Here is a 27,802-nt window from a genome sequence, read left to right as displayed (position 1 = left end):
AAGTACAGTCATCAATGAATTTTTCTTTCACAGAGGAGGTCACAATATTTTCCAAATTATCAGGGAATTCTGAATGAGGAATAAATTAGCAATATTCTGAATGAGAAAGAAATTATATTGTAAAACTTGAGAGTCGGTGATAAAAGGTACAGTTTCATGCCGTGTCGACATTAATTTCACATCGGCAGTATGAAGCGAAGTCAGCCACGCTTTTACATCCACTCCGCCTCCGAACGCTCATGTTGTCGCCCTCAATGGGACGATGCTATCATGAAAAGTGCCGGTAGCAATGCGTCTTTGAAACTCAATATTACACAACCTCCAGTGCCAAATGCGCCAGAATACAGCGCATATGATGCCACGTCATCTCAGCTCGTCCACTCTTGCACATGCAGTCTAAAACAGGGCGCACGGATTGCGTATGCACTCAGCCATTCAAAGCCACGGCTGCAAACGCGCAGCAACTAGCCCCCCCCCCCCCCCCCCTCCCTTCATTGACCTAAAGCGCTCTCTAATGATATGATCACTAAGCTCCCACCCAAGATTAGCGTGGTAACGACTATGGCAAATGAATACCAGAACTTGAACTCACCTGACAACTCGTATTCGTCAACATCGTCATCATTGTCACTGAAGTCCGCTGGCAGAAAAAAAAAAAAGCATCAGCACTGTGAGTAGCGTACAGCTGACAGCTAATTTCTCCGACACGAAAAAGAATGCATAAAAAAAGAAATAAAGAAAAAGCACGAAATGCAATTTTATTGTGTTAAACTCACTGGCAGCTTGTCTTTTGAGGGAGGACATGGCCCATGAAATTATCTTTTGAGCTACTGGCTCATATAACGAAAAAATGAAAGCCATGTTAAGAGCAATAGTGTGGGCTGTGTGAAAAATGTCATTATGGAATAATTCGTAAAAGAGTTATGGCTCTCAAAAGCATGAAGTGGCCATAGTTAGTCACAAAACTACCGTTCTGAAATGACAAGTAGCATTTTTTGTGCCTTGTATATTAGGAAGAGGCCCAAACTACAGCCAATTTTATATTTCAATAGTTTTTATAGAAAACGTTATACATAATTGGCACAGCTAAAATTGCTCTTCCGAAGACCTGGTATCCAAAATTTACACTTTTCTATGGGATGGAACTGAAAACTTAAAATCTGAGTCTACATTAGCATTTTGCATAAGGTTTAACCAAGGAGAGCTTTATAAAACTAAGTCTGTATAATGTAATGTAGAAACAATAGTTTTTTTTTTTTAATTGAGACAGTGCTGAAAAAATACAGAGAAGTAAATGCCTTCCAAGATTCAGAATCGTACTCTTTTATTTGTACCTTATTTTCTGGACTATAGTCCGCATCCAGTGTATAGTCTGCAGGGGGAAATTTAGGCTTAAATAAGTTTTTCTTAGATAGTCTGCACCCGCCGCATAGTCCGTAGAAACGAACTTCGACAGAAAATGTGTGTTTTAGCTTGTCAGCAACCTGTGACCAGTAGGTAAGTAAAAAATTTTATTGTCAACCCATAAAAGCCTGGGTCCTTTATTAGACTGCATGTAAGAGTCAATACTAAAAGCTGTCAAGATCATTCTCATTGGGGCTGCCAGAACAAAAGAAGTCAAGCATGTTCGATTTGATTAACGGCTCCTTGATGTCTTGAAGCTCAGTGTAGTCAAGTGCATACTCGATTCTACTGAGCTTTAACAATGATGTGAAGGTGCCACTACAACTGTTCTTGTGTTTTACGTACATACTGTTACGGGGAGGCAGACACAATAGTAAAATGTATTTACAATATATTTACAAGGCAATGAATCGCTGAACATATGGGCGAGAGCACGCAAGATCAAAAACGTCTTCTTTATCGACGCTCCTCTTGAGGAATAGTCCCGTGACATGACCCCCGGCTGCTGAAGCACCCTAACGGTGCTTGCTGTGGTGTGGGCGAGTGGTAGGGTTTAAGGCGGAACACGTGGACAACGTCTGTAGGGGGCGAGACGGAGGGAGAGGAAGATGCGAGAGGGCCAATCTCGTAAGTGAGGTCGGTTACACGCCTTAAGACACGGTAGGATCCGAAGTACCGAGAAAGCAATTTTTCGGAGAGTCCAACATGCCGAGTCGGAGTCCATAGAAGCACAAGGGCACCCGTAGTGTAGATAATGTCGCGATTACGGGATTCATAGCGGTGCTTCTGGTGTCCTTGCGATGTAGTAAGGCGATGGCGAGCTATTTGGCATGCTTCGTCAGCTTTAGAAATGGCATCGCGGGCGTAGTCAGTGGGGAAATGGACGGCATCGGGGATGATCGTGTCAAACGGTAACTTGGGGTCACGGCCAAACAGAAGATAAAAGGGTGAAAAACCAGTGGTATCATGACGAGAAGAATTGTAGGCAAACGTAACGAAAGGCAACGCAATGTCCCAGTCTTGATGGTCGGAAGAGACATACATAGAAAGCATGTCAGTTAGCGTCCGGTTGAAGCGTTCGGTCAAGCCGTTGGTTTGCAGGTGGTAAGCCATCGTAAATTTGTGTTTTGTTGCGCAGGAGCGAAGCAAGTCATCGATAACTCTGGAGAGAAAGTAGCGGCCACGGTCGGTGAGGAGTTGACAAGGGGCTCCGTGATGCAAGATGATATCGTGGAGCAGGAAATCAGCGACGTCCGTAGCGCAACTGGTAGGAAAGGCGCGTGTAATTGCGTATCGGGTGGCGTGGTCCGTAGCAACTGCAATCCATGTGTTTCCAGAAGTAGAGGCAGGAAAAGAACCGAGGAAGTCCAGGCCAACTCGGAAAAAAGGGTCAGATGGGACATCAAGGGGCTGAAGGAGGCCAGCAGGAGGCATTCGTGGTTTCTTTCGGCGTAGGCACGGTTTGCAAGCAGCAACGTAGCAACGAACGAAGCGGTAAAGACCTGGCCAGAAGAAGCGACGCTGAACGCGGTCGTAGGTCCGGGAAACTCCACGGCGACCAGCGGTCGGGGCGTCATGGAGCTGGTCGAGAACGCTCAAGCACAGATGCGTAGCAATGACGAGCAACAGCTCGCGCCCCTCCGGAAGGATGTTGTAGCGATATAATGTGCCATCTTTAAGCACGAAGAGGCGAAGAGACGGATCGGGTGCTGCGGAACCAGATTCTGAATAAGCTCACGTAAGATGGGATCGGTGCATACGGCAGACATTGCCAAATCCTGACTGGAAGCTTACCACTGTCGTTGAAAAGAAAAGTGTACAATCATTGCATTCTACCGGTGCTAACATACGGGGCAGAAACTTGGAGGTTAACAAAGAAGCTCGAGAACAAGTTAAGGACCGCACAAAGAGCAATGGAACGAAAAATCTTAGGAGTAACGTTAAGAGACAGGAAGAGAGCGGTGTGGATCAGAGAACAAACGGGGGTAGACGATATTCTAGTTGACATTAAGCGGAAGAAATGGAGCTGGGCAGGCCATGTAATGCGTAGGATGGATAACCGGTGGACCATTAGGGTTACAGAATGGATACCAAGAGAAGGGAAGCGCAGTCGAGGACGGCAGAAAGTCAGGTGGGATGATGAGGTTAGGAAATTCGCAGGCGCAAGTTGGAATACGCTAGCGCAAGACAGGGGTAATTGGAGATCGCAGGGAGAGGCCTTCGTCCTGCAGTGGACATAAATATAGGCTGATGATGATGAAGATGGGATCACGCAGCTGTTCATCCCGGATGTGGCCTAAAGCGGAGAGTGAGAGTATACGGGCAGGCGTGTCATTGGATGCTTCAGGGGGATTCACGGGATTGGGGGACAAACAGTCAGCGTCCCTGTGCAATCGGCCAGATTTATAATAAACAGAGTAAGTGTACTCTTGGAGCCGCAGTGCCCAGCGACCAAGACACCCTGTGGGATCTTTAAGGGACGAAAGCCAGCAAAGTGCGTGGTGATCGGTAGTGACGGTGAAGTGCCGGCCATGTAAGTAGGGGCGGAATTTGCCCACCGTCCAAACGAGGGCAAGACATTCCCGTTCCGTGATGGAGTAGTTCTGTTCGGCTGGGGAAAGGAGGCGGCTGGCATGTGCGATAACACGGGCATGCCCATTCTAATACTGGACCAAAACAGCGCCGATTCCGTGGCCGCTGGCATCGGTGCGGAGTTCTGTTGGAGCGGAGCAGTCGAAATGAGCCAGGACAGGTGGTGTAGTGAGCGACGTGATGAGGGTAGAGAAGGAGGTAGCCTGTGCAGCGCCCCAATAAAAGGAGACGCCTTTCTTCAGTAAATTTGTGAGAGGGCATGCAATTTCCGTGAAATGCTGGACAAACCGACGGAAATAGGAGGATAGGCCCAGAAAGCTACAAACTTCCTTTGTGCAAGTTGGAACGGGGAACTTCTGCACGGCTCGAACTTTGTCAGGGTCAGGGCGAACACCGGTGGAGTCAACGACATGACCCAGCATGATAAGTTGCTGACGGCCGAAGTGGCACTTAGATGAATTAAGTTGCAGGCCGGCTTTGCGAAACACAGAAAGAATAGAGGAAAGTCGGTCGAGATGCGTTGCAAATGTCGGTGAAAATAAAATGACGTCATTAAGATAACACAGGCAAATGGACCATTTAAAACCATGTAAGAGAGTGTCCATCATGCGTTCGAAGGTTGCCGGGGCGTTGCATAAGCCGAAGGGCATGACTTTAAACTGATAGAGGCCGTCCGGGGTAACAAAAGCGGTCTTCTCACGGTCCATGTCATCGACGGCTATCTGCAAGTACCCTGACCGAAGGTCGATTGAAGAAAAATACTTGGCGCCATGAAGGCAATCCAGGGCGTCGTCTATGCGTGGGAGCGGGTACACGTCTTTTTTGGTGATCTTGTTAAGATGCCGGTAGTCCACGCAAAACCTCCAACTGTCGTCTTTCTTTTTAACCAGAACAACAGGAGAAGCCCAAGGGCTGCAGGACGGCTCAATTATATCTTTGGCGAGCATCTTGTCGACCTCCTTTTGAATGATGTAGGCGCTCAGCTGGAGATACTTGATATGGTCGTCGGTGGATTGGATGGGCATCGCCAGTGTTTACGCAGAGCTTAACAGCGCAGGTTTGACCCAGAGGACAGTCACAAAGGTCAAAGAGGTCGCGATAAGAGGAGAGGAGGCGAAGGAGATCGTCAGCTTGGTGGGGCGAAAGGTCGGGAGCGATCATTTTGTTCAGGTTGGTAGGAAACAGATCTCGTGAAGCAGACGGGATATCGGCGGTGCACGAGCGAGCAACATCAGGTGGAGACAAGGCCCAGATAACGTACTCGTAGGAGGGCGTCAGCATAGCGAGGCAAACGCCCTGTGGAAGCACTTGTGAGCACAGTCCGAAATTCACCACAGGAAGACAAGTAAGATTGTCCCATAGAGTTACAACAGTGTGAGGAATGCCAACACTGTGCGTCAACAGAACAGCAGTGATGGGAGCGAGCACATAGTCACCGTCAGGTACTGGTGGGGAGGGCGTCACAGCAACACAAGTCACGGCTTGCGGCGGCACACGGATGTGCTCAGCAGAACAGAGGCGGCTTGTGATCGGTCTGGGTTGATCAATTACACTTGGTAGGTCAAATTGTACCGTACCAGCGGAACAGTCGATGAGGGCGGAGTGGGCGGATAAAAAGTCAAGACCGAGGATGACGTCATTGGAACAGCGGGCGAGGATGGTGAACAAAACAGAAGTTTGACGGCCGGCAACACTGACACGTGCGATACAGAGGCCAGCTACGGGAGACGTACCACTGTTGGCCACACGTACAACAGGTGATGGGGCAGGGGTCATAACTTTCTTCAACTGCTGACGGAGGCGAGAGCTCATAACAGAAATATGGGCGCCGGTGTCAATCAAAGCTTTAACAGGTAGGCCATCCATTTCAATGTCGATCAGGTTCTGATTGGTAGAGAGCATCAACAGAGGAATTTGAGGGCAGGTCATTACAGCAGCGTCACCTCCAGGAGCTACAGCCATCAGTTTTGCGAAGGAAAACGCCGGGCATAGGACGGGGACAGAGAACGGCGTGGTGGAGGTGAACGAGAAGGCCGGCGTCATGGTGAGGGCGAGCGGCTGTACTGGGCAGCGTTCCTAGTGTTCTCAGCAAATGTTTCTGGTTCAGTTTAGGATGGTACCTGATGTTGACTTCGGGGTGGATAGCGGAAGCTGGAGAAGCTTGGTCGAGTAGGCGAGGGCCAAGGACTTCGGCAGTAGTGTGAAATGTGTCCAACACGTCCACATCGGAAGCAAATTGGCTTATCGTCTGGTGTCCTCCACGCATTCGGATCACGATAATTCGGAGTAGGACAGTGGCGTTGGATAGGGTTGAAGCCGGCTGAAGGGTAAAGGTCAGGACGGTTGACAGAGCAGATGTTTTGAAGGCCCACGTTTGCCAGTTCTTGACGAACAACGGATTGTATCAGTGAAATGGTCAGTTGGGTATCACTGGGCTCCCCTAGCGTGAAATGTGAAGGCGATGCGGCTTCGATTTTGCGTCGAACGATTCGGGTGATAGTCTCCGACATGGAAGGCTGAGTCGTCACACGAACGTCCTCACAGGTTGATGTCGCTGCCGTGTCCGGGAGGCGGGCGAAGTGGTGAGCAATACGTCGGCTTTTAGCCTCTTCGAAGCGTCGGCATTCAGTGAGAATTTTGGTGACTGTTAAGAGTTTTTAAACACGAGCAGCTGAAACACATCGTCCGCAATTCCTTTCAACACATGTGCGACCTTATCTGCTACTGTCATGTTGGCGTCAACTTTCCGGCAAAGGGCCAGCACATCCTGAATGTACGTCAGGTACGATTCAGTAGACGTCTGCGCATGCGAGGCAAGTTCTTTTTTGGCGGCACACTGGCAGCCTGCAGGTTGGCCAAACAACTCCCGAAGTTGAGTCTTACATAAGCTCCAGCTCGTGATGACCTCTTCGTTGTTACAAACCAGGCCTTCACAGTACCCTTCAGATAAAATAAGACATTCGCCAGCATCAAGGTCGGGTCCCACCTGTAATGTGCGCTGACGCATTCATAGAGGCGAATCCACTGGTTGACGTCCTTGCCATCAGCGCCAGAAAAGGTCCCAGGGTCACGGGGTGGAGCCAGGATGACGGCTGGCATGGCGGTCGCTGGTGACGCAGTTTCACTGCCAGTAGACATGCCGAGCGTGGCGACTTGGCGGCCGCTGCGGAGCTCTGTCTTGCGTTATACCCCCAGCACCTCCACCAAGATGTTACGGGGAGGCAGACACAACAGTAAAACGTATTTACAATATATTTACAAGGCGATGAAGCGCTGAACCATATGGGCAAGAGCGCGCTAGATCAAAAACGTCTTCTTTATCGACGCTCCTCTTGAGGAATAGTCCCGTGACAATATGAAGTTGCATATAAATGCATAGCACATTTTGCAATGAGGTTTTGCGCATGTGCTCACAAATATAAGCACTGATAAGCAGCCTCAAGTATTGCGAGCAGCATTCGCTTGCATATTGTAACATTATTCCATATTTTATGGCGTATATTTCATAAACCCTAAATATATCCTGAGCTGATACTATGCGTTAGAAATATTGCTCGTGCGCAGCGACGACCATTGTGAAGCTCATTTGGCAATCCAATTCAGCACGAGAAAAGTTCGCAGGTGCACATTGGCCTCATTTTTTTTCAAGCGTGCCTCCGATTTAAAGAAATGCAACTATGTATCATCCACAACCACAACCCACGAAATTTCAATCTTGAAACTACAGTATAGACCACTTATAATGTAACCGTTTATAGTGCAGAACTGGCTACAACGCGGCCTTTTCCGACTCCCGTTTACTCTCCCATAGAACCCTATGTATATGCATACCGCTTACAGTGCAGCCGCGTGAGACGAAATATCGGTTATAATGCGGCTTCCAAGGGAAAATCTCGCCGACAAGGGAGGCAGCGAGCACGCTTCTCAACAAGGTGCGTGCTCCCGGCCGACGTATGCATTGTTCAATGCAATCAAACTCTCGTTAATTTGGACTTATTTGGCCGCACATCGGTTAATTCGGACTACTTTCGGAGCTCGGTGAGCGAGGAGCGCCGCAAATGTGCGACACAAAAGAGCAAGAACGGCGCTAGTGTCTGTTGGTTGCTAGCGCGGGCGAAGGGTAAAGAGACCGTGAGTGATGAATTCCAAACAAAGACTGAACTTTTTTCTTTTCTCTCACGAGACACGGGGAGGTGCGTGCGCCAACAGACTTGCGTTTCAGGTGCTTGACGTGGTGTCCAAGAGTGGCGCTATAAACTAGCCATTTAAACGCGGACCATTCATAGCGGCGCACGGATGGCGTTCACTACATCACTCCCTCCCCAGTGAGCTGCCGAACGTTAAATGTCCAGTACAACGGAAAGTGTGGTTCGCGTCCCACTATGTGTGCGCTGAACTGTTGTTCGGGAGGAAGTCGCAGTTTATTTATTTATTTATTGATACCTCAAATGCCCCTGGTATGGGGTATTACATGAGGGGTGGGTTACATTTGTACGAGTTCTTCGATGAATGACTTGAAGTGGCACGGGTCGGAGTGGTGCGCAGCGTCGGTGGGCAGATGATTCCAGTCATTCGCTGTTCGAATGAAGAATGAGTTGAGGTGCACAGTAGTGCGCGCAGGTGGTGGGTATACAGCTTTAGAGTGACTGTTGCGGAGCGAAAGGCGATGAGCAGGTACGATAATCGAGTGAGCAAGAGACGAGTGATAAAACTTGTGGTAGAGGGACAGGCGCGCTATTTTTCTGCGTGACACAAGACTGGGAAGATTAGCCGTATGTTTTAGATAAGTGACGCTAGAATAGTATGAATAATCTGAGAAGACAAATCTAATAGCACGGTTTTGAATAGACTCAAGAGATTTCTGTAGGTTAATCTGGTATGGGTCCCAAACTGCGCATGCGTATTCCAGCTTGGGACGAATGAACGTTTGGTACGTTAGCAATTTTACGTGAGGAGGGGTAAACTTAAGGTTACGCCGGACATAGCCAAGGACACGGTTAGCTTCATTTGTTATGCTTCCTATATGATGTGACCAGCTGAGGTCATTAGTCACTGTGATACCAAGGTACTTGTACGATGAAGCTAAAGATAATTCGGAGCCAAAAATGACGTACCTATGTGCTTGGTAGGAAGCTCGGCGGTGGAATGAGATCTGCGAAGTCTTCTTGATATTTAAACACATTAGCCAAGTTCTACACCAGTTTTCAACAGTTAGTAAATCGTTTTGAAGGGAAATGTTATCGTGGAAGCTATGGATAGGACGGTAAAGGACACAATCGTCTGCGAAAAGTCGAATACAGGAGGAGATGTTTGTCGGTAGGTCATTGATGTAGATTAAAAAAAGTAATGGTCCGAGGACGGTGCCCTGAGGAACTCCGGATATAACAGGCGCTAATGAAGAAGTATGCCCATTAATACAGACGAACTGTTGCCTGTTGTGTAGGAAGTCGCACAGCCAGTCGAAGACAAAGGGGTTAAGATTTAGGTGTGAGAGCTTAAGGAATAGTCGCTTGTGTGGTACCTTGTCAAAGGCTTTCTCGAAGTCGAGGAACAGGGCGTCTATGGGAATATTGCGATCAATGCTTGAGCTGATGTCATGAGTAAATAATGCAAGCTGGGTCTCACAAGATAAACCTTTTTGAAAACCATGTTGCTGCGGGTGAAAGAAGTTAACAGAGATTAGAAACTTGGTTACATGCGAATAAATGACGTGCTCCATTAATTTTGAAGCCACACACGTTAATGAAATCGGTCGATAGCTATTATGTGATGACGAAGTACCTTTCTTTGGGACTGGGATGATCTTGCCCACCTTCCAGTCCTGTGGCACCACTCCTAATGACAGGGACTGTTGGAAAATGTGAGACAGGATGACACTTGTACTATGCTTGGTATTTTTTAACACCTTGGAGTTAATTCCGTCGATGCCTGCAGAAGATGACAATTTAAGATTGTCAATGAGTTTGCTGATGCCGTGAGGGCTGACTTGTATATCGGGCATAGTAGGGTAACTAAATTCAGGAAAATTGGGCAGTTCATCATTCGGTTCGAGAGTGAATACAGAAGAAAAAGTTTCATTAAGTACATCAGGAACTACTGCTTCAGGAAGAGGGTTATTGTGATCGTCGCATAAAGAAACAGTTTTATGGTGGGCTGGTTTAATTGTTTTCCAGAATTGCTTTGGATTATTACGCAACATTGTAGGCAATGTAGTAGAAAGGAAACGTTGCTTGGCTTCCGCTGCACAGCGCTGAAATGTTTTTTCAGCCACCTGGTATCTTTCCCAAGCGCATGCGTTGTTAGTATTTTTGGCGGCTCGGAAAAGTCTCTTCTTTTTGTTATTCAGGCGTTTTAAGTTGTTATTGAACCAAGGGGACGATACGCGCTCTGTAACATAAATGGTTGGTATATATCTATTAATTAGGTCACGCATTTTGTTTTTAAACAACAGCCAGTTTGTCTCAACTGATCTATCCAGAAAATCAACTAGGAACCAAGTGCAGAACTCAGTTAGGTCTCTATTCATGCTGCCATAATCTCCTTTATCGTACAGTGTTAATAATTTCTTTTCTTTTTAGGGATTAATAGTTTGCAATGAATGGAACCATGAACTATTACGTGGTCACTCAACCCAGGTAAAATTGTTAGTGACGAGACATTATCAGGGTGTGACGTCAACAGAAGATCTAGTATGTGTGCGCTTTTATGAGTAAGTCTCGTTGGTTCCAAGATTAGCTGTGTAAGACCAAATGTGAGGCACATGTTCAAAAATTCGCATTCTTCGTTATTCTTTGATAAAGATGATAACATATCAAGCCAGTTTATGGAGGGAAAGTTGAAGTCGCCGTATAAAATGATGGAAGCGTTACGGTGTGTGGACGTTATAGAGCAAAGTAATTCGTGTAGCGAAACAATGAAGGAAGGTTCAGCGTCAGGAGGGCGATAGCATACGCCTAATATGACAGGTGGATATGAAGTTTTACAAACCAGGAATAAGGCTTCGATTGGCGTAGCAATGTTGATTAATGAGCAGTTAAGACTACGGTGGGTAGCCAGCATAACACCACCGCCCCGCCTACCGCCTCGGTCGCGACGAAAAATATCAAAATCGGGGAAAGTGCATAACAGTTCCGAATCATCAACAGATGAATTCAGCCATGTTTCGGTAAGAGCAATTATTTTAGATTGAGTGGTTTCGACAAGGTATTGAAGTGAATCACGTTTTGGAAGAATGCTTCTAATGTTTGTGTAAAGAAATGGGAAAGGGTCACACGTATTTCTGGAGGCATTGCAAGGTAGCTATGTTTTATATGGGATGACCCTATTGTTGGAGTGATCAAATACGTAGCTCCTATTATCTATAATCAGCTTGTCGTGACGAAGCTTAAAAGCTTTCCCTTGGGATTTGCCATACTCAACGAGGCTCTTGCGGGCATCACGGGTGTTGCGGGAGTAGTCTTCGGATATTCTGAAGCCTGATCCCTTTCTTTGGTTGGATATTCTGAAGCCTGATGTTTCTTTCGTTGCTCTAACAAGACTCGCAACAGCCGCGGGACCTTCAGAGTTCTCCATGTGAGCCGGTTTCACGCAGTCAGTAGAGACTACTTCATGTCGACCGCGAATGTCCACAGTGAATTGCTTGTTTGTACGATGGAGGACTTTGAAAGGGCCGTCATACAGTGGTTGAAGAGGTCGCTGCACTGCGTCATGCCGCACAAACACATGGGAGCAGGACCACAACTGTGAGTGCATGTGGACGGGTCGCGGCGCTGCCTGACGCGGTGGTGTGGCGCGAAGCTTGCCCATGATGTCACGCAACCGGCTTGCGTAGTCGCCAGTAGGTACAGGGCTTTCATCTTCACAGCATGTAAAAAATTCGCCAGGCAATCGCAGTGTTGTTCCATACACCAGCTCAGCGGCGCTGCAGCCAATGTCAGCCTTCAGCGTTGTGCGGATAGTTGTGCGTTATGCCGTTGTGCGGAGGGTGTGATTGCTGGCTCCCGATAAAGTTGCAAGGTGTTTGAAAACTGCCGACAAGTTGCACAGTACTACACAAAGCAAAAGTTCCAGCTTTTTTTTTTTTCTTCTTGGGGGGGGGGGGGGGGGCCTTTATTTATTTGTTAAAATGTGCAGAGAACAACGTAAAGAAAGGATCACCAAACACCGCTCTGTTGTTGTATCTTAATGTGGTTTCTTTTACGAGGGCGGTCCGATAAGTACTTAGCCTCACCGCAAGAGTGCGACACTATCGCATGAGACATATACTGATGTTGAGTACGCTCTCTTAGAGGGACACATGCAAAGGTCCAGTCAAATCGGGCTAACGGTTTTGTTTTTGGCCGCTTGAGGAAGATTTTTCGCGTGTCCGTTAAAAAAATGGAAAAAGAGCAATATCGGTCGGTGATTCGATTCTTGTTTTTGGAAGGGAAATCGCGCAGCGAAACCAAAGAGCGACTGGATGCCAACTACGGTGAGTCTTCTCCTTCGATGGCAACCGTCAAAAATTGGTTCAATGAGTTTAAACGTGGTCGCACATCGGTTTTTGATGAGCCTAGCCGAGAGGCCTCGCAAACAGCTACCACGGCCGATAACGTGGCAAAAATCCACGACCTCGTATTGGCAGACCGCCGACTGAAGGTGCGCGAGATAGCTGAGACAGTTGACATTTCAAAAGACTGCGTGGGTCATATCCTGCATGAAATTTTGGGCATCAGAAAGCTGTCGGCGCGATGGGCGCCGCGTTTGCTCACTCCGGACAACAAGCGCGTCCGTGAGACCACTTCAGAGCAGTGTTTGAAGCTGTTTAAGCGTAATCCGAAGGAGTTCCTGCGTCGTTTTGTGACCGTCGACGAAACATGGATCCACTGGTACACACCAGAGACCAAAGAGCAGTCGAAAGAGTGGACTGCATCCGGAGAACCTGCTCTGAAGAAGGCGAAGACTGTCGCATCAGCCGGAAAGGTGATGGCCACCATTTTCTGGGATTCTCAAGGTGTGATCTTCGTTGACTACCTTGAGAAGGGCAAAACGGTGACAGGACCCTACTACGCCGAATTACTGGGCCGATTTCACGCCGAATTGCGAAAAAAAACGGCCACATTTGGTGAAGAAAAAGGTGCTCTTCCAGCATGACAATGCACCAGCTCACACCTGCGCCGTCGCCACGGCCAAGTTGGTCGAACTGGGCTACGAAGTGGTGCCCCATCCAGCGTATTCTGCAGATTTGGCCCCGAGTGATTTCTTCTTGTTTCCCAACTTGAAAAAGTCACTCGCTGGACAAAAATTTGAGTCGAATGAAGAAGTTATCGCCGCCACAGAAGCCTACTTTGCAGCTCAGGAGAAAACATACTTTTCTGACGGGATCAAGAAGTTGGAGGATCGCTGGGTCAAGTGTATAGAGTTGAAAGGGGACTATGTTGAGAAATAAATCGACACCATTCCAAAATTTTTGTTTTTCTTTTGAAGGCTAAGTACTTATCAGACTACCCTCGTATATCTATTAATAATGCCTGACAACGAGGATTTGCAGAGATGAGTTCGTCAGAGGATATGTGAGCGGCTCTCTTTGCCATTACATGTTCCCGAGAATGATTTCGCCTTCTAAATACAGTCAACACTCGATACAATGGAGTGTAATAATCCAGCGAGAAAGGTCCATTATATCCGAAGTCCATTCTATGCAGAATTATGGTCACGGTATGTTGTGAAATGGTGGAACTTCGTATATACCACTGTATAAACTGAAGGCGATCACAAGAACAATGAAAACATAGAAATTAAAATAAGTAATAAAGAAACATGTTTACGCACAGTAATCATATAACCACGCAGCACGGCACCTTGCTTTCCGCCATTTTCCGGATGCTGGTTGCCAAAATATAGCAATTTCTCCACACTACAGCATCTAAACACCCACGCAATGGCAATATGAAAGGTATACGGACACAAAATCCAAAAATTTTACGAAAATGCTGAAAATGAACTCTCAGTGTGTGATTACACCTAAAAGAAGTAGTTACTTAGCTCATTTTTGAGCGGATGGGTTTATTTTTGGTGTATTTGTGACCGCGTGCTTCTCCGCCCGACCTGCGGGAGTTGGAAGGCGTGATGTCATGACACCCTCGTCAGATAGCCAGCTGGCCGGCCGCGCTCATTCGAAGCGCGCCGACGCCACCATCGCGAGCATGGATTTGAGTTCTGGTGCCTCTACCACCGATGAGTACACGTCTGAAGACGAGGACCATTCTAACTTCGTAAGAAATATTACCGCTTACAGTTACGAGCCTTCCGCATCAAGCGATGAAGGAGAGCAGGCCGCCGTGGACGTGCTGGTCAGGTTTTCGAGAACCGTAGCGCGAAGATTTCCCTCTGCACCAGACACTTGTGCAAGAATTATTTGTCATTTGCTCTGTAAACTTGCTATTTCAAGAGCGCACGCAGGCGAGGCAGCTGCGGGGTACTTCAGCACTGCGTAGATGACTGAAGAGTAGTTTATGCTGTCGGCATGAGCAACTGCACAAGAAGGCTGCAAGTGAACGAAAACAGTACCGACATCTTTTCGCCTCCTCTTTTCAAACGAGCCGCTGATCATTTCTGCCTTGAGTTTTCATGAGAAGACCTATGGCACAGCATCAGGCTTTAGGCGTTGCCTTTTGAGCGGCATGCCAAGGCTTATCAGCACAGCCGGGCTGGTCACATACTAATCGTCGACGAAGTGGTCCATGCAAATGAAGTCATTATTTAGAGGTCTCCAGGCTGGGTGTGATGGCTGACAGGGAGGTATCCAAAGTTTACACACCTTCTCGTCTCTGGGAAACGTGTGCAATGGCGTGTCACGACCGACGATGCTAACAGCAATGTCTGGGCATTGCCTTCCGCCGTGACAAACGCGTCAATACCGAGCGACGACTGTGGGAAGGCACATGCAAGATGCACCACCTGCGTGGAGCGCCGACTGGGATAATGTTTCAGACGGACCACGTGCGAAGATCGCCGAAAGGGGTTAAACAAACGCTGCAAGGGACCGAAACCCCCGGAAACACTGCGATGGCTGTGGCCGACCTTGGCCACGCACACGCGGCTGGGTGGGTGTTATGACGTCAACTGTCAGCTTCAGCCGGCGGCCGCTTGGAGGCAAGGTGCAACAGAGAATCGCAAAAAGAAATATGTTTCTCGGTCTTTTTTTCAAAGCAGCTTGTTGTATTCGTCATTTTCAACAGTTCAACTTTTGTTCCGACGCAAAAAACCACCCGCCAACTTTTGTGTCCGTATCCCTTTAAAGGCCCCCACCATGGCGGGAAACCGGCCACCTGGCTCGAGCGCACTGCCACTGCCAGTGACACAAGCATCAGCTACAGTTTGTTTTTCACACAAGACAGTAGTTGGTAGATTAAACCAATGTTTTATTTTACCTTTTATGACAAGCGACGACCCCTGTCAAACCTGTAGCAGATGAGAGCTGCGATATGAGGCAAGTTTCACCCACAGCCTGCATTCAGCTGTTGCTGCACTGCATGCGGGGCGGCTCAACCGCATTAAGCGCGTCGAGTCTGGATGCTGTAAATAGCAGTCTATCTCCTTTTCTTTTTTTTTTAGCAAAATCATGCTGTGAGGAATAAAGTGTTTTCAAAACGGTGCGTTCTGCAATCTTCGACAGTTTTTTTGAAGCATGGATTGCAGAATGTCGAAACAAAATGGGCTATAAGTAATCCTTCAACGTGAAGTGACGGCCACAAACGCGTAGATGCCAGTGCCGATCGGATACCCACAACCAGCACGGCAGCCACTTTGCTCGCATGTTTGCCTTGCAGAGCGACACGTTGTCGCAGCTTGACATGTCGCCGATCACAACGTTTGCAGCCCACAACGCGAGGGTCAACCATGGTGCTCGCGAAAGGACAGATTGAGACCAACACAGACTGCACAGCTCGCGTCAACACGGAGCACGTTGTTAAACAAGCAGACGACACTTGCTGTATGCCGAAAGTGCTTTCAAGAGTGTAGTGATACACTGTCCTTCTGCATTCTCGTTCTGTTACTTTCTGTTTATAAAAACAAATTAACCAACATTTCAACTATTACAAACAACATTTGTTCATCATGATGTTGGAAAAATTACCGATGACGCGCCCTGGGCAGCCAATCCTACTGACATGATATGGTCAAATTGCGTCAAATGGTCAGGGGCGGCTTAAAATTCATCTGAGTGGCATGCTGTGATCGGTAGCAATGTGCCCTTTTAAAACCTTGTAATAAATTACACGCTTTACGCAGAGCACTTAGATGTGTCAATTAATTATCAGAAAGCCCTACCCTAACGACTCAGTACCTTTGTACAAAATCGTCAAAATCGTTTTAGGGTCCCTTTAAATGTTGTGGGGATAGAGGGTTTCACCGGCGCCATTGTGCGGGCTTTATCTTTTCCTGCCGTCCCGGTTTTTCCCCGTCCTCTGCGTAACCGGTTCCCGCGGTGGCGATGCGCACGCGGTGGGTTGCCCTGAGGGCGGGGCGCTGACGTCACGAGGCGGCCGCGTTTCGGCTGCTAGCGGCGGAGCGTGCCTCTGACTTCTCTCCGGGACCAGCGCACGGTACGTTCATGCTTTCCTCTCGTCCGCCGACACCTTTGTGACTAGGACTGGAGCTCGCGCATGGTGCCTTTGCCTGTGCGGGGAGCGCGTACTTTGTGCTGATCCTTTTCCTGACGCTAAGCCGACGAGCGGTGCCATTAGTGCTCGCGCAAGGTCGTACCCCGCCGAGCCGCACTTGCCGAAAGCCTAAGCCGAAGGATATTGCCCGTGCTCTCGCAAGTTGACCCATTGGTTATCGCCAGAGCAAGTAGCATAGCCGCCGGGACTTTTCCTAGCGGCGTGTCCCAGCTTGAGCATGTGCTCTCGCCGCGACGTGCTATAGGCGCCTGATATTGTATTTTCGCCCTGGTGCGGGACACATTTGGCTCCCCTCCGCGCGGGCGTTTGTGCAGTCCTGGTGCCGACGGTTTCAGTAAACGGTTTCCGTCAACTCAGGGCTTCACTGTGTTTTTGCGTGTGTCGCTTGGTAGCCCCTTGCAGCCTCTGAGCTCGCGCGCGAGCGGTGCTGGAGGCGACGGCTGACACGGCCTTGTGGCTCGCTAAGCTCGAACCCGCGGTGGTTGGTCTCCTGTGAGACACCAAGAACACACAATGTGCTCTGCAACACTATCTAATAAATGTGTAACATAAGTTTTTATATTAAAGAGCGTTGCCTCACAAGAAAGTAATCACGCCCTGGCATAACTCGCAGATTCGGACGGCTGGTGGCCACGTCGTTACTCCATTGGGTGCCTGCACGACTAGAGTTGAGATTCATGGATCTACATTCGTAGCGAGCTGCCTTGTCTTACACGAATGCTCCCGCGACGTTATTCATGGGGTTGACTGCCTGCAGGAGTACGGCGCTATTATCAATCTGCAAGAGTGTCGTATCACTTTCTCTGCCGAACGAGCAATCGACGTGCAAGACAGCCAACAGCGTGACGACCTACCTCGTGTTTCTGCAGACAGTGTAACGCTTCCTCCACGAGCCAGTGTCCTCGTCGACGTCACATGCTGTGGCATACGCGATGGTGAAGCGGTGGCTGAAAGTAACTTGGAACACCTACTGAAGCAAGGTGTTTGTGTGGCTGGAAGTGTTATACAGCTTCGTGCTGGTCATTCGCAATTGCTTGTTACCAACTTTAGCTACGAGCACTGACACCTGTTCCGCGGCACTTCGTTAGCGTTTGCAGACGCAGTAGCAAACGTTAACAACTGTTTCACGTCAGAAGTAGTGGAGACAGCAGACACGTCTCTGGGCCATGTCGACATCAGTTCTGAACTGTCCACCGATAGCCAATTAGCACTGCGCAAACTCTTGCTTGAATTCAGGACCTGCTTCGCAAATTCTTCCAAAGTACGCCAGACTTCCATCACTAAACACAGGATCATCACCCGTACGAAAACGCACGCCCGATACACCAGCAGCCTTACCGCGTGTCGGCAAAAGAACGCGAAGCCATACGTACGCAAGTCCGGGAGATACTTGACAATGGCATCATCGAACCTTCCAAAAGCCCATGGTCGTCTACGGCCGTTCTTGTCAAAAAGAAAGATGGAACGCTACACTTCTGTGTTGACTACCGCAAGCTCAACAACGTGACTAAAAAGGACGTGTACCCGCTGCCACATATCAACGACTCATTAGATAGACTACGGCATGCCCACTATTTTTCTTCTCTCGATTTAAAAAGCAGGTACTGGCAAATCGAGGTAGACGAATGCGACAGCGGGAAAACAGCCTTTGTGACTCCAGATGGTCTCTATGCATTTCGAGTGCTTGCTTTTGGCTTGTGTTCAGCCCAGGCTACTTTCCAGTGAATGATGGACACTGTCCTTACTGGACTGAAGTGGCAGGCCTGTCTTGCGTACCTAGATGATGTGGTCATCTTCTCTGAAACGTTCGAGCAGCATCTTTACCGCCTGCAGAGTGTGGTATAAGCCATCCGATCGGCAGACCTCACACTTAAGCCCGAAAAGTGCCACTTTGGTTATGAAGAGCTCAAGTTCCTCGGGCATGTAGTAAGCGCCAAAGGGGTCCAACCCGATCCAGACAAGCTTGCCGCTGTGGCCGCATTTCCACCTCCTGCTGATAAGAAGGCCGTCCAGCGCTTGCTGGGTTTGTGCACCTACTATTGCCGGTTTATGAAAGGCTTTTCGAAGATAGTGGAACCCCTGACTCGCCTTCCAAGGAACGACCCGCCATTTGTGTGGCATAATGAGCAACAGGCTGCTTTTGCTGAATTACGACAGCGCCTGCAGTCAACACCCGTTCTTGCACATTTTGACGATGATGCTGATACTGAGGTGCATACCAACGCCAGTAGCATTGGCCTTGGCGCAGTGCTCGTCCGGCTTCATGATGGAGTGGAAAGAGTTTGTAGTCTCCGGGTTCTCTCAAGCCGCCTTTGTCGTAAGGCTTAGGCTTGACGGCCAACTCCCGTGTGCTTGCCTTGTGCTACCGGGGTTCGGCGGTACAAAGCCAGGCAGAAACACGACAACACACGATAGTGTAACAAGTATAAAAAGGGTTTATTGCTCCATGGGAATTCGCGTGGAAGCAGGCTATAGAGTCGACCTCGACGTTTGTCGTGGTCGATAGTGGTCGAACAAGGTAGGGCACGACAAAGGAAGGGAACAAGATGGTTACCTGAGCTCCGTCCTTCGTCGCGGCTCGCAGTCGTCTCCCCTTTCTCCGGCGTGCGCCGGTCGCACCGGTCGCGCCCGCCCCGCCTCGTTCTGGGCTCGGTCCAGTGAGCGCGGGGCTCTGCGTACACGTCACCGCTGCGTTTGCAACCGGTTTCCAAGAGGATCGCGCCACCGCACGAAAAGCCGTTTGGCTCCCCGAACGGGAAGAGGGAAAAAGGCGTCTGCTCTGCTCACTTCCGTGGCGCGCGTAAGGACGCGGGGAAATATGAACCTTCATAATTCCCACATCCCTTCCCCTTAAGACAGAACGCCTCCTTGACTCCAGTGGCGCAATGTTATGGCGGTCTCGCCACAACTAACCTACTCGCTGTCGCGGTTCCCTCAATGCAGTCGGCGGGTTGATGTCTTCAGATTCCTTCTCACCAGAACCCATTGTCTCGTGACATCCCCCGAAGTCAGTCACACCAGGGTCAGCCGACAAGGGCATGGTGTACTTGTTGGGTTGTCCATCGTCGACCTCTGATCGGATGGCTTGTGCCACTCCAGCCCCGCAGTAGCACGGCGCAGGGACAAAGGTACACTCCTTAACGGGTCCTCCGAAGGTTGGCTCTCCATGCCGGCACTCGTCTCTTGCGTCCAGTGGGCCCAGGGAGTGCACGAGCGCGGCTATCTTCTGGAAGGCTAGTTGGTGGCTTGTCTTCTTGATCAGCTGAGGTGCAGCCGTGGCTCCGTGCCGTATGCCCTCGCTGAGTTCTATGGCCAGCTTTAGCTGCTGCTCCATAGGTGTGGTTCTGCTGCCTCGGGTGGGTCCGGCCTGGCTATGGTCTGTTCTGCCGACTGCGGGTATTGTAGGGGTGCGCCACGGGGGTCGATGGACATTCGCTTGCCTGCCCACGGGTTCGCGGCGCAGGCGCCGCAGCTTCCACAGTGCCTTCCCTCCGGAAGTACCGCTTCAGCTCACCGACATGAATTGGTCCGCTGATACGACCTGTGTTCAGATCCCTCAGCTTGTAGTTAAGTCGCGAGAGCTTCTCAGCAACTTCGAAGGGTCCAACCCATTTGGGTGCTAAACAAGCAGCAAACCCTGTGCTCGCGTCGCTGAGCGCGTGGTTGCGTTTCAGGACTAGGTCTCCCATTTGGAATTCCATGTCCCGATGCGCTCGGTCATAGGAGGCCTTTTGACTCACCCTTGCCCCTGCGCGGTTGCGATTTACTTCTATCATGGCGTTTGCCAGGCGATCACGCAGCCGCCGTGCATAGTCGGCAATTGGTGTTCTTGCGCCGGCTGAATCTGTCCGTTTGGATAAGATTGTGTCCGTTGGCGTCTGGAGGTCTTTCCCGAACATCAGGAAAGCTGGCGTGAAACCCGTTGAACGGTTTTCACTCGTTCTTAGGGCGAAGGAGATCGCGTCTAGGTGCTCGTCCCAGTCGTTGTGCGCTTGGGCGTATGCCCCAAGTAGTGGCTTCACATCTCGATTCCGGCGCTCCGTCACATTCGACTGAGGATGGTAGGACGTTGTCTTCACCTGCCGGACACCCATCGCTGCGCATGTATCTCCGAAGATTTTCGACGTGAAATACGACGCGTTATCGGTGATCAGCCGCTCTGGGAACCCATAACGGCAGAAGGTCTCCGATAGTTTTTTCAGGACCTCCTTCGTTGTCGCTGCTCATAGCGGGTAGAGTTCAGCGATTCCACAGAAGTGGCAAGTGATGACTAGCACAAATTTGTGCCCTCTCTTACTGCGCGGCAGCGGCCCGATCAAATCGCACGCCACAAGTTCCCATGGCTTTGTGCTCACAATCGGTTGCAGCATGCCGGGCGGCTTCCCGCCTCTCGGCTTTCTTGCTTGGCAGACGTGGCAGGTTTGCACGTATTTACATACATCACGCTTCATGCCAGGCCAGGTTGCGAATCGACATAGTTTCTTCCATGTCTTTGGTGCGCTCCCGTGGCCATCTATGTCGTGGTAATGCTGCAATGCCGCTCGTCTGAGCTGGCGCGGGATGACGGCTTTGAATCTCTCATTTGAGTCTTCTTTGCCTGGCACGTATTTCAGCAAAACTCCGTCTGCATCAAGCAGATAGCTCTCCAGCTCAGTCTCAGCTGCCCTAGAGTCCGCACCCACCGTCGTACCGGTGGTTTCCGTGCGCTTTCCGACTCGTCTCTCTGGGTCCGTCTCTTCCCTGAGGCTGGCGACCAGGTTTTGACAGTGAGTGTCGTCCTTTTGAGCCCTGATGAGCTGATCTCTGCTGAATGCAATCTCGAGGGGCGGTCTCACTCTAACGAGATGCACGTGCTCTTGGTTTTGTGCCGGCGGGGTTTTCCCTTCTCCCCGGCTTCCCCGCGATGAGAGCGGCTCGGCTGCCCCCTCCTCCTCCTCGTTACCGGCTGGTAGGGTGCCCTTCACCGGCGCCCGTGACAGCGCATCGGCGACCACGTTTGTGGTTCCTTTGCGATAGCAGATCTCGAACTCGAAGCGCTGTAAGGTCAGGGCCCAACGCGCAAGCCTCCCACTTGGCTCACGGAGGCGGGTCAGCCAAGTCAAGGCCATGTGATCGGTCTCGACTGTGAACCTTGTTCCTTCTACGTACATCTCGAATTTTCGGAGTGCATAGATCACTGCCAAACATTCCTTCTCCGTCACTGAATAGTTGCGCTCTGCCGGCGTCATCGCGCGGCTTGCGAATGCCACTGGGCGTAGCTGAGTCCCTTCTGCCTGAAGGAGCACTGCACCAATTCCGAAATCGCAGGCATCTGTCTGGATCACGAAATGCCTGTTTAGGTCCGGTAGTTTCAGTGAGGCTGTGTCTGCGATGGCCTGAGCGAGATGGCGGAAGCTTTGCCGTTGCTCCTGCCCCCATTCCCAAGCCATGCCCTTCTTCAACAGTTTTGTTAACGGGGCTTGCATGCGTACGCAGTTGGGAATGAACTGTCGGTAGTAGCCTACCATCCCAAGAAAGCGGCGTACACCACTCACGTCTTGTGGTTCCGGAAACTCGACGATTGCTCGAAGTTTCTCCGGGTCCGGGGACACCTGCCCTTGTTCCACCCGGTAACCGAGCAAGCTCACTTCTGCTGTGCGGATTTGCGCTTTGGCCGGGTTGAGTGTGAGGCCAGCTGTCCGGAGTTTTCCCAGGACGTCTCGGAGATGATCCAAGTGCTCTTCAAAGGTGTGCGAGTACACGACTATATTGTCGAGATAGGCGAGCGTGTGATGCCATTTGGCGTTCCCAAGTACGCGGTCTATGAGCAGTTGAAACGTGCTCGGACTTCCAGAGAGACCGAAGGGCATCCGCACGAATTCGTAGAGGCCCCTGTGGCAAGTAAATGCAGTTTTGCACTCGTCGCCTGGTCGCATCTCTACTTGGAGATAACCTTTGCTAGCATCCAACGTAGAGAAGTACTTCGCTCCGCCGAGGTTGGAAACTATCTCGTCCACCCTTGGGAAGGGATACACATCCTTCTTCGTGACCATATTCTGCCGCCGGTAGTCCACACAGAGACGGGAACTCCCTTCCTTTTTGGGGACGAGCACGACTGGGAAACACCAGGGGCTCGTGGACCGCCGGACGATACCAGCCTCGAGCAGCTCCTGTAGCGCCGCGTCAATTGCCTCCCGTTTGGCAGGACTGACCGGTCTAGGGTTGGATTTCCAAGGCTGCGCGTCGCCCGTCTCGATGCGGTGTTGTACCAACTTCGTGCATCCTGGGCGGTGTGTAAACATCTCATCGAAGTCGTTTAACAGCGATAAGACGCGGTCTCGCTCGTGCTCTGTCAGATCACCGACGTCTGCCAGGAGATCGCACCTTTTCCGATCCGGTCTCGACGAAAATCCGTGTTGACAGGCCGCGCGCGGGACGCGTTGCTCTCGTCGAAAAGATTCCTCCTTTCCACTTCGGCGAATGCCGGTGCGGCGAAATGCCGGTGCGGCGAAATGCGCGAGCGGCGCCAACGACTGTTCGCGGTAACCACCGTTGCCGAAGTCGATCACAATGCCACTCTTCGCCAAGAAATCTCGGCCGAGGATTACTGGGACCGTGAGGTCCGTCAGATGAATGAATCGCTGCCTCTGCCGCCGCTGATTCCAGCGCACGACGAGTCGCACATCGCCGTTCGAGCAGGCCTCTCCGCACGCCAATTGAAGAGGTAGTTTTCGCTGCCGTAACTTGACCCCTCTCCGTTCGAGGTGGGAGGCGACCTCGTCTCCGATCATCGATGCACTTGCACCGGTATCGAGTAGTGCTTTGAAGGTAGTCCCCGCGATTGCGAGATCTATAAAAGGGGCATTCACGTTGTTCGGAGCTCCGACTCGAAAGACTGAAGATGCCGCGATGGTGTTTGCCTCGCAGGCTGTTGCCGTGGCCACCGGCAGTGTTACCGGCGGCCCGCCTCGTTTCCCTGCTGGTTAGAGCGCTCACGCGCGATGTGTCCCGTCTGGGCACAGTTGAAACAGCGCACGGTGTTCCTCGCCGCGGCTTGAGCGAAGCGGGGCTGCTCCGCCGATCCCCAATCGTCAGGGTGCGGTCGGCCGTACGTGATCGCGTTTCTATCGGGTCCGCCTAACTGCGTCACTGGTCTGCGATCGTCTGATCGGACGTGATGTTGCGCGCCGGACAAGCCTCCTGACTGTCTTGCTTGCGCGGTTCTCCACCCGTATGAGTAGGGATCGAGGGCGCGGTCCGAGATTTCGAACGGCCCAGGTGCACCCGAGGACCGACCTGGCATCGCAGCGTGTTCGCTGCTCGTGCGCCCGCTGCCGTGCCAAGCGCAGCTTGGTTCCAAGGACTCCGATGGAGGCAGCGGTGGTCGATACGCGCGGGCTGCCGAGATTTCGGCTTGCACCCGGCGTGATTCTGCGGCCAGCTCGTTCAGGTCTCTGCAACGTGAACCGCGCAGGTAAAGTGCAAAGGTAGGATGACTTTGTCGAATTACTCGTTCCACTCGCTCCGTGTTCGAAGCACTCGGATCCGCGTACTCGAAAAGCTCCTACATCGCTCGGACATACTCCACCAGCGATTCGTCCGGGGCTTGCGTGCGCAGCTCCAACTCCCTCCGCATCTGCAGTCGGTAGTCGTACAGAAGGAATTTGTCTCTAAATAGCCTACGAAACTCGTCCATGCTGCTCGCCGTGTGGCCAACCAAACGGTACCACCGGGCGGCCTGGCCGACTAGAGTAACCGGGAGAACTCTCTCCAACACCGCACTCTCGCGCATGCCAGTCGCTTGCTCGTACTGTCGCAACGCCAGTAAAAAAAAATTAGCGCTCATCTGATCGCCGTAACCACTGTACGCTGGTATCGGTACTCCGATCCGTGGCCCGGGTGAAATCGCGGTTTGCAACACCTGTTGCAAAGCGCTCGCCAGCGTGTTGCAAAGCGCTCGCCAGCGTGTGCACGGGGTTTGCCGCGTCTGCAGGCATTCCTCCGCTCGCTATTGGAACCGCCAACACTGTCCGGCCCGATTGCGGAGGCCCCCGTGTTTACTGGGCACTGGTCACTATCGGGCTCCGTGACGCGTGGCGATCTCGCTGCGTGCCGGAGAGCCGACGGAGTTGCGCCGTTTGGCCAGACCGAGTGCGCGCTCAAAGTGCCCGGGGCGGCTGCGCCGGCGGCGGGCGCATTTGCTACGGGCACGACCTCGTCTGAGTCGGGCCCTGGGTAGTGTACACCGAAATTTTCCGACGTTCCGAGGACGCGTGTGGCGGACGAAGGTTCTTCGCCGTTCGAAAAGGGGCTCCGGGAACCGCCGCCGTAATCCGCTGTGTTGACGGCGCGCACGGAGGGAACCAAGATTTCCCCGACTGAAGAGAACAGGTTCGGTAACCCGCCGAAGAATGCCGGCGTGTTGGTGAGGTGCGCGGGGTCGGGGACTCCTACGTTTGTAGCGGGTGCGGTAGTGCAGTACGTGTTTGCACGGCCCACATTTGTGGGTGACGCGGCCGATGCAACGAGGCCCGAGTTTTCCCTGGCCCGACTGCAAATATTGGCCAACTCCATGAGATTGCTAAGTTCGTACTGCGGGCTCGTCATCGTGTCGCGGGAGCCGGCTGCTCGATTGCGTCTGCAAACGAGAAATCACGTTGGGCGCCAGTTGTAGTCTCCGGGTTCTCTCAAGCCGCCTTTGTCGTAAGGCTTAGGCTTGACGGCCAACTCCCGTGTGCTTGCCTTGTACTACCGGGGTTGGGCGGTACAAAGCCAGGCAGAAACACAACAACACACGATAGTGTAACAAGTATAAAAAGGGTTTATTGCTCCATGGGAATTCGCGTGGAAGCAGGCTATAGAGTCGACCTCGACGTTTGTCGTGGTCGATAGTGGTCGAACGAGGTAGGGCACGACAAAGGAAGGGAACAAGATGGTTACCTGAGCTCCGTCCTTCGTCGCGGCTCGCAGTCGTCTCCCCTTTCTCCGGCGTGCACCGGTCGCGCCGGTCGCCCCCGCCCCGCCTCGTTCTGGGCTCGGTCCAATGAGCGCGGGGCTCCGCGTACACGTCACCGCTGCGTTTGCAACCGGTTTCCAAGAGGATCACGCCACCGCACGAAAAGCCGTTTGGCTCCCCGAACGGGAAGAGGGAAAAAGGCGTCTGCTCTCCTCACTTCCGTGGCGCGCGTAAGGACGCGGGGAAATATGAACCTTTATAATTCCCACAAGTTATAGCGTATGCCAGCCGCTCCCTGTCCTGTGCCGAGGCTAATTATTAGATGCGAGAGCATCTTATGCTCGGGGCAGTGTCCGTTCTGCGGCGTCCGCACCCATTCTGCGCATGCGCAACTCTCCCTCATTCTCCTCTCCTACGCAGGTGTGCGCTCTCCTCCTGCCCTCTCCCCATCTCCGCCACAGGTGCAGCGCAGCAAATCATTGCATACAACTCTCTCTCTCCCTCTCTCTCTAAGGGTACGCCGGTAGGTGGCGCAAGTGTCGTGGCACAGTATAAAGCAAGCATTCGCTGTGCTTCCGTCACCGACTCCTAGCGCACCGACGCTAGGAATCACGTACGATCTCTAAATAAAGACGCAACAACCCCGTACAACGTCTCCTCTCTTCTCAATACATTCTCTCACTCTAACTTTCATTGGGTTGTGTTGCCAAGTGAAATGAAACGGAAACTCAATGCGCACCCCCCGCGATGCTTTCGCATCCCACCATGGTTGCCCACCATGGTGCTTTCGCATCCCACCATGGAGAAGGAGTGCCTCGCGGTCGTGTGGGCGATCATCAAGTTTCGCCCCTATCTCTATGGTCGTCCCTTCAAAGTAGTGACGGACCACCATGCCTTCTGTTGGTTGGCAAGCATGCGCGACCCTTCAGGACGACTGGCACGGTGGAGCTTGAAGCTACAGGAATTTGACATCACCATCGTTTATAAGTCTGGCCGTAAGCATGAAGACGCTGACACGCTGTCCCGTGCACCCATTGATCCTGCCAGTCAGGAAACAGAGAACGATGACAGCTTCCTGGGCGCCATTAGTTCGTCGGACTTGAGCAGACGGCAGCGTGACGTCGCTGAGATTCGACCGATCATCAATCATTTAGAGGGCCGCGACACAACCATACCACACCATCTGTCCCGTTCATTGACGTCCTTCTGTGTGCGAGACAACGTGCTGTATAAGAAGAATGCCTGTTCGACCAGCCGTGCTTACCTCCTGGTGGTTCCAAGGGACATGCGCGACGATGTCCTCTTCGCTTGCCATGACGAACTGACATCTGGTCATTTAGGCTTTTCACGAACACTCGCTAGAGTAAGCGAAATATACTATTGGCCTGGGCTTTCGGCAAGCGTCAAGCAGTACGTTAAAGCCTGTCGTGAATGCCAGCGCCGCAAGACACCATCCGTTAAACCAGCTGGCTTACTTCAGCCAATCGAAGCTCCTCACATGCCTTTCGACCAAGTCGGCATGGACATTCTCGGACCATTTCCTCTGTGTGCCGACGGCAACAAATGGGTGATCGTCGCAACTGATTATTTAACACGCTATGCTGAGACGCAGGCTATCCCACGAGCCACGGCCTCAGAGGTAGCGCAACTCTTCATGCGCCACATCGTCTTGCATCACGGTGCTCCCTCCACTGTAATAACAGACAGAGGGACAGCATTCACAGCTTATGGACGAAGTTTTTGAATTAAGCAACACCAGGCATCGCAAGACAACCGCGTATCACCTGCAGACCAATGGACTTACTGAGCGACTGAATAAGACGGTCACAGACACGCTCGCAATGTACATCGACGCCAACACAAAACATGGGATCAGATCTTGCCTTACGTGACCTTCGCGTATAACACCGCCGTGCAAGAGACGACGCGCTTCACGCCCTTTCGCCTTCTCTACGATCGCGAAGTCCAGACGATGCTGGACGCTATGCTGCCATGTCAAGATGCTGACCTATTGACAACTGATGCCAAGGAATTTGCAGAGCGTGCCGAGGATGCTCGGCAGCTCGCGTGGCTTCATATCGGCCAGCAGCAGCAGGCAGACGCACGACGCTACAACATCCGCCACAGGGACGTGTCCTACAATCCCAGGCACCATGTTTGGGTGTGGACCCCCGTTGCCGCATCGTGGCCTCTGTGAAAAGCTTCT

The 27,802-nt window shown here is 51.4% G+C and overlaps 1 protein-coding gene and 1 long non-coding RNA gene across 4 annotated transcripts in view; both read right to left on the bottom strand.

Moving 5' to 3' along the window:
* Positions 1 to 27,802, bottom strand: part of LOC119443188 (run domain Beclin-1-interacting and cysteine-rich domain-containing protein-like) — a 323,250-nt gene that overhangs the window by 231,886 nt on the left and 63,562 nt on the right. For all 3 annotated transcript variants that reach the window (XM_037708354.2, XM_037708355.2, XM_049662640.1), the window contains exon 5: positions 593 to 640. In XM_037708354.2, coding sequence (XP_037564282.1) covers positions 593 to 640 — 48 coding nt within the window. The remainder of the gene's footprint in view (positions 1 to 592; positions 641 to 27,802) is intronic.
* Positions 19,079 to 25,837, bottom strand: LOC125943373 (uncharacterized). The gene is made up of 2 exons (XR_007465785.1): positions 25,706 to 25,837; positions 19,079 to 19,332 (listed from the first exon to the last, which is right to left on the bottom strand). It is a non-coding gene; the product is annotated as an uncharacterized LOC125943373 (long non-coding RNA).

Source organism: Dermacentor silvarum, chromosome 2 (genome assembly GCF_013339745.2).
Source record: "Dermacentor silvarum isolate Dsil-2018 chromosome 2, BIME_Dsil_1.4, whole genome shotgun sequence".
Classification (NCBI taxonomy): Eukaryota; Metazoa; Arthropoda; class Arachnida; order Ixodida; family Ixodidae; genus Dermacentor; species Dermacentor silvarum.
Note: the sequence above shows the minus strand (reverse complement) of the source record. Positions and strands in the feature narration are given on the sequence as shown.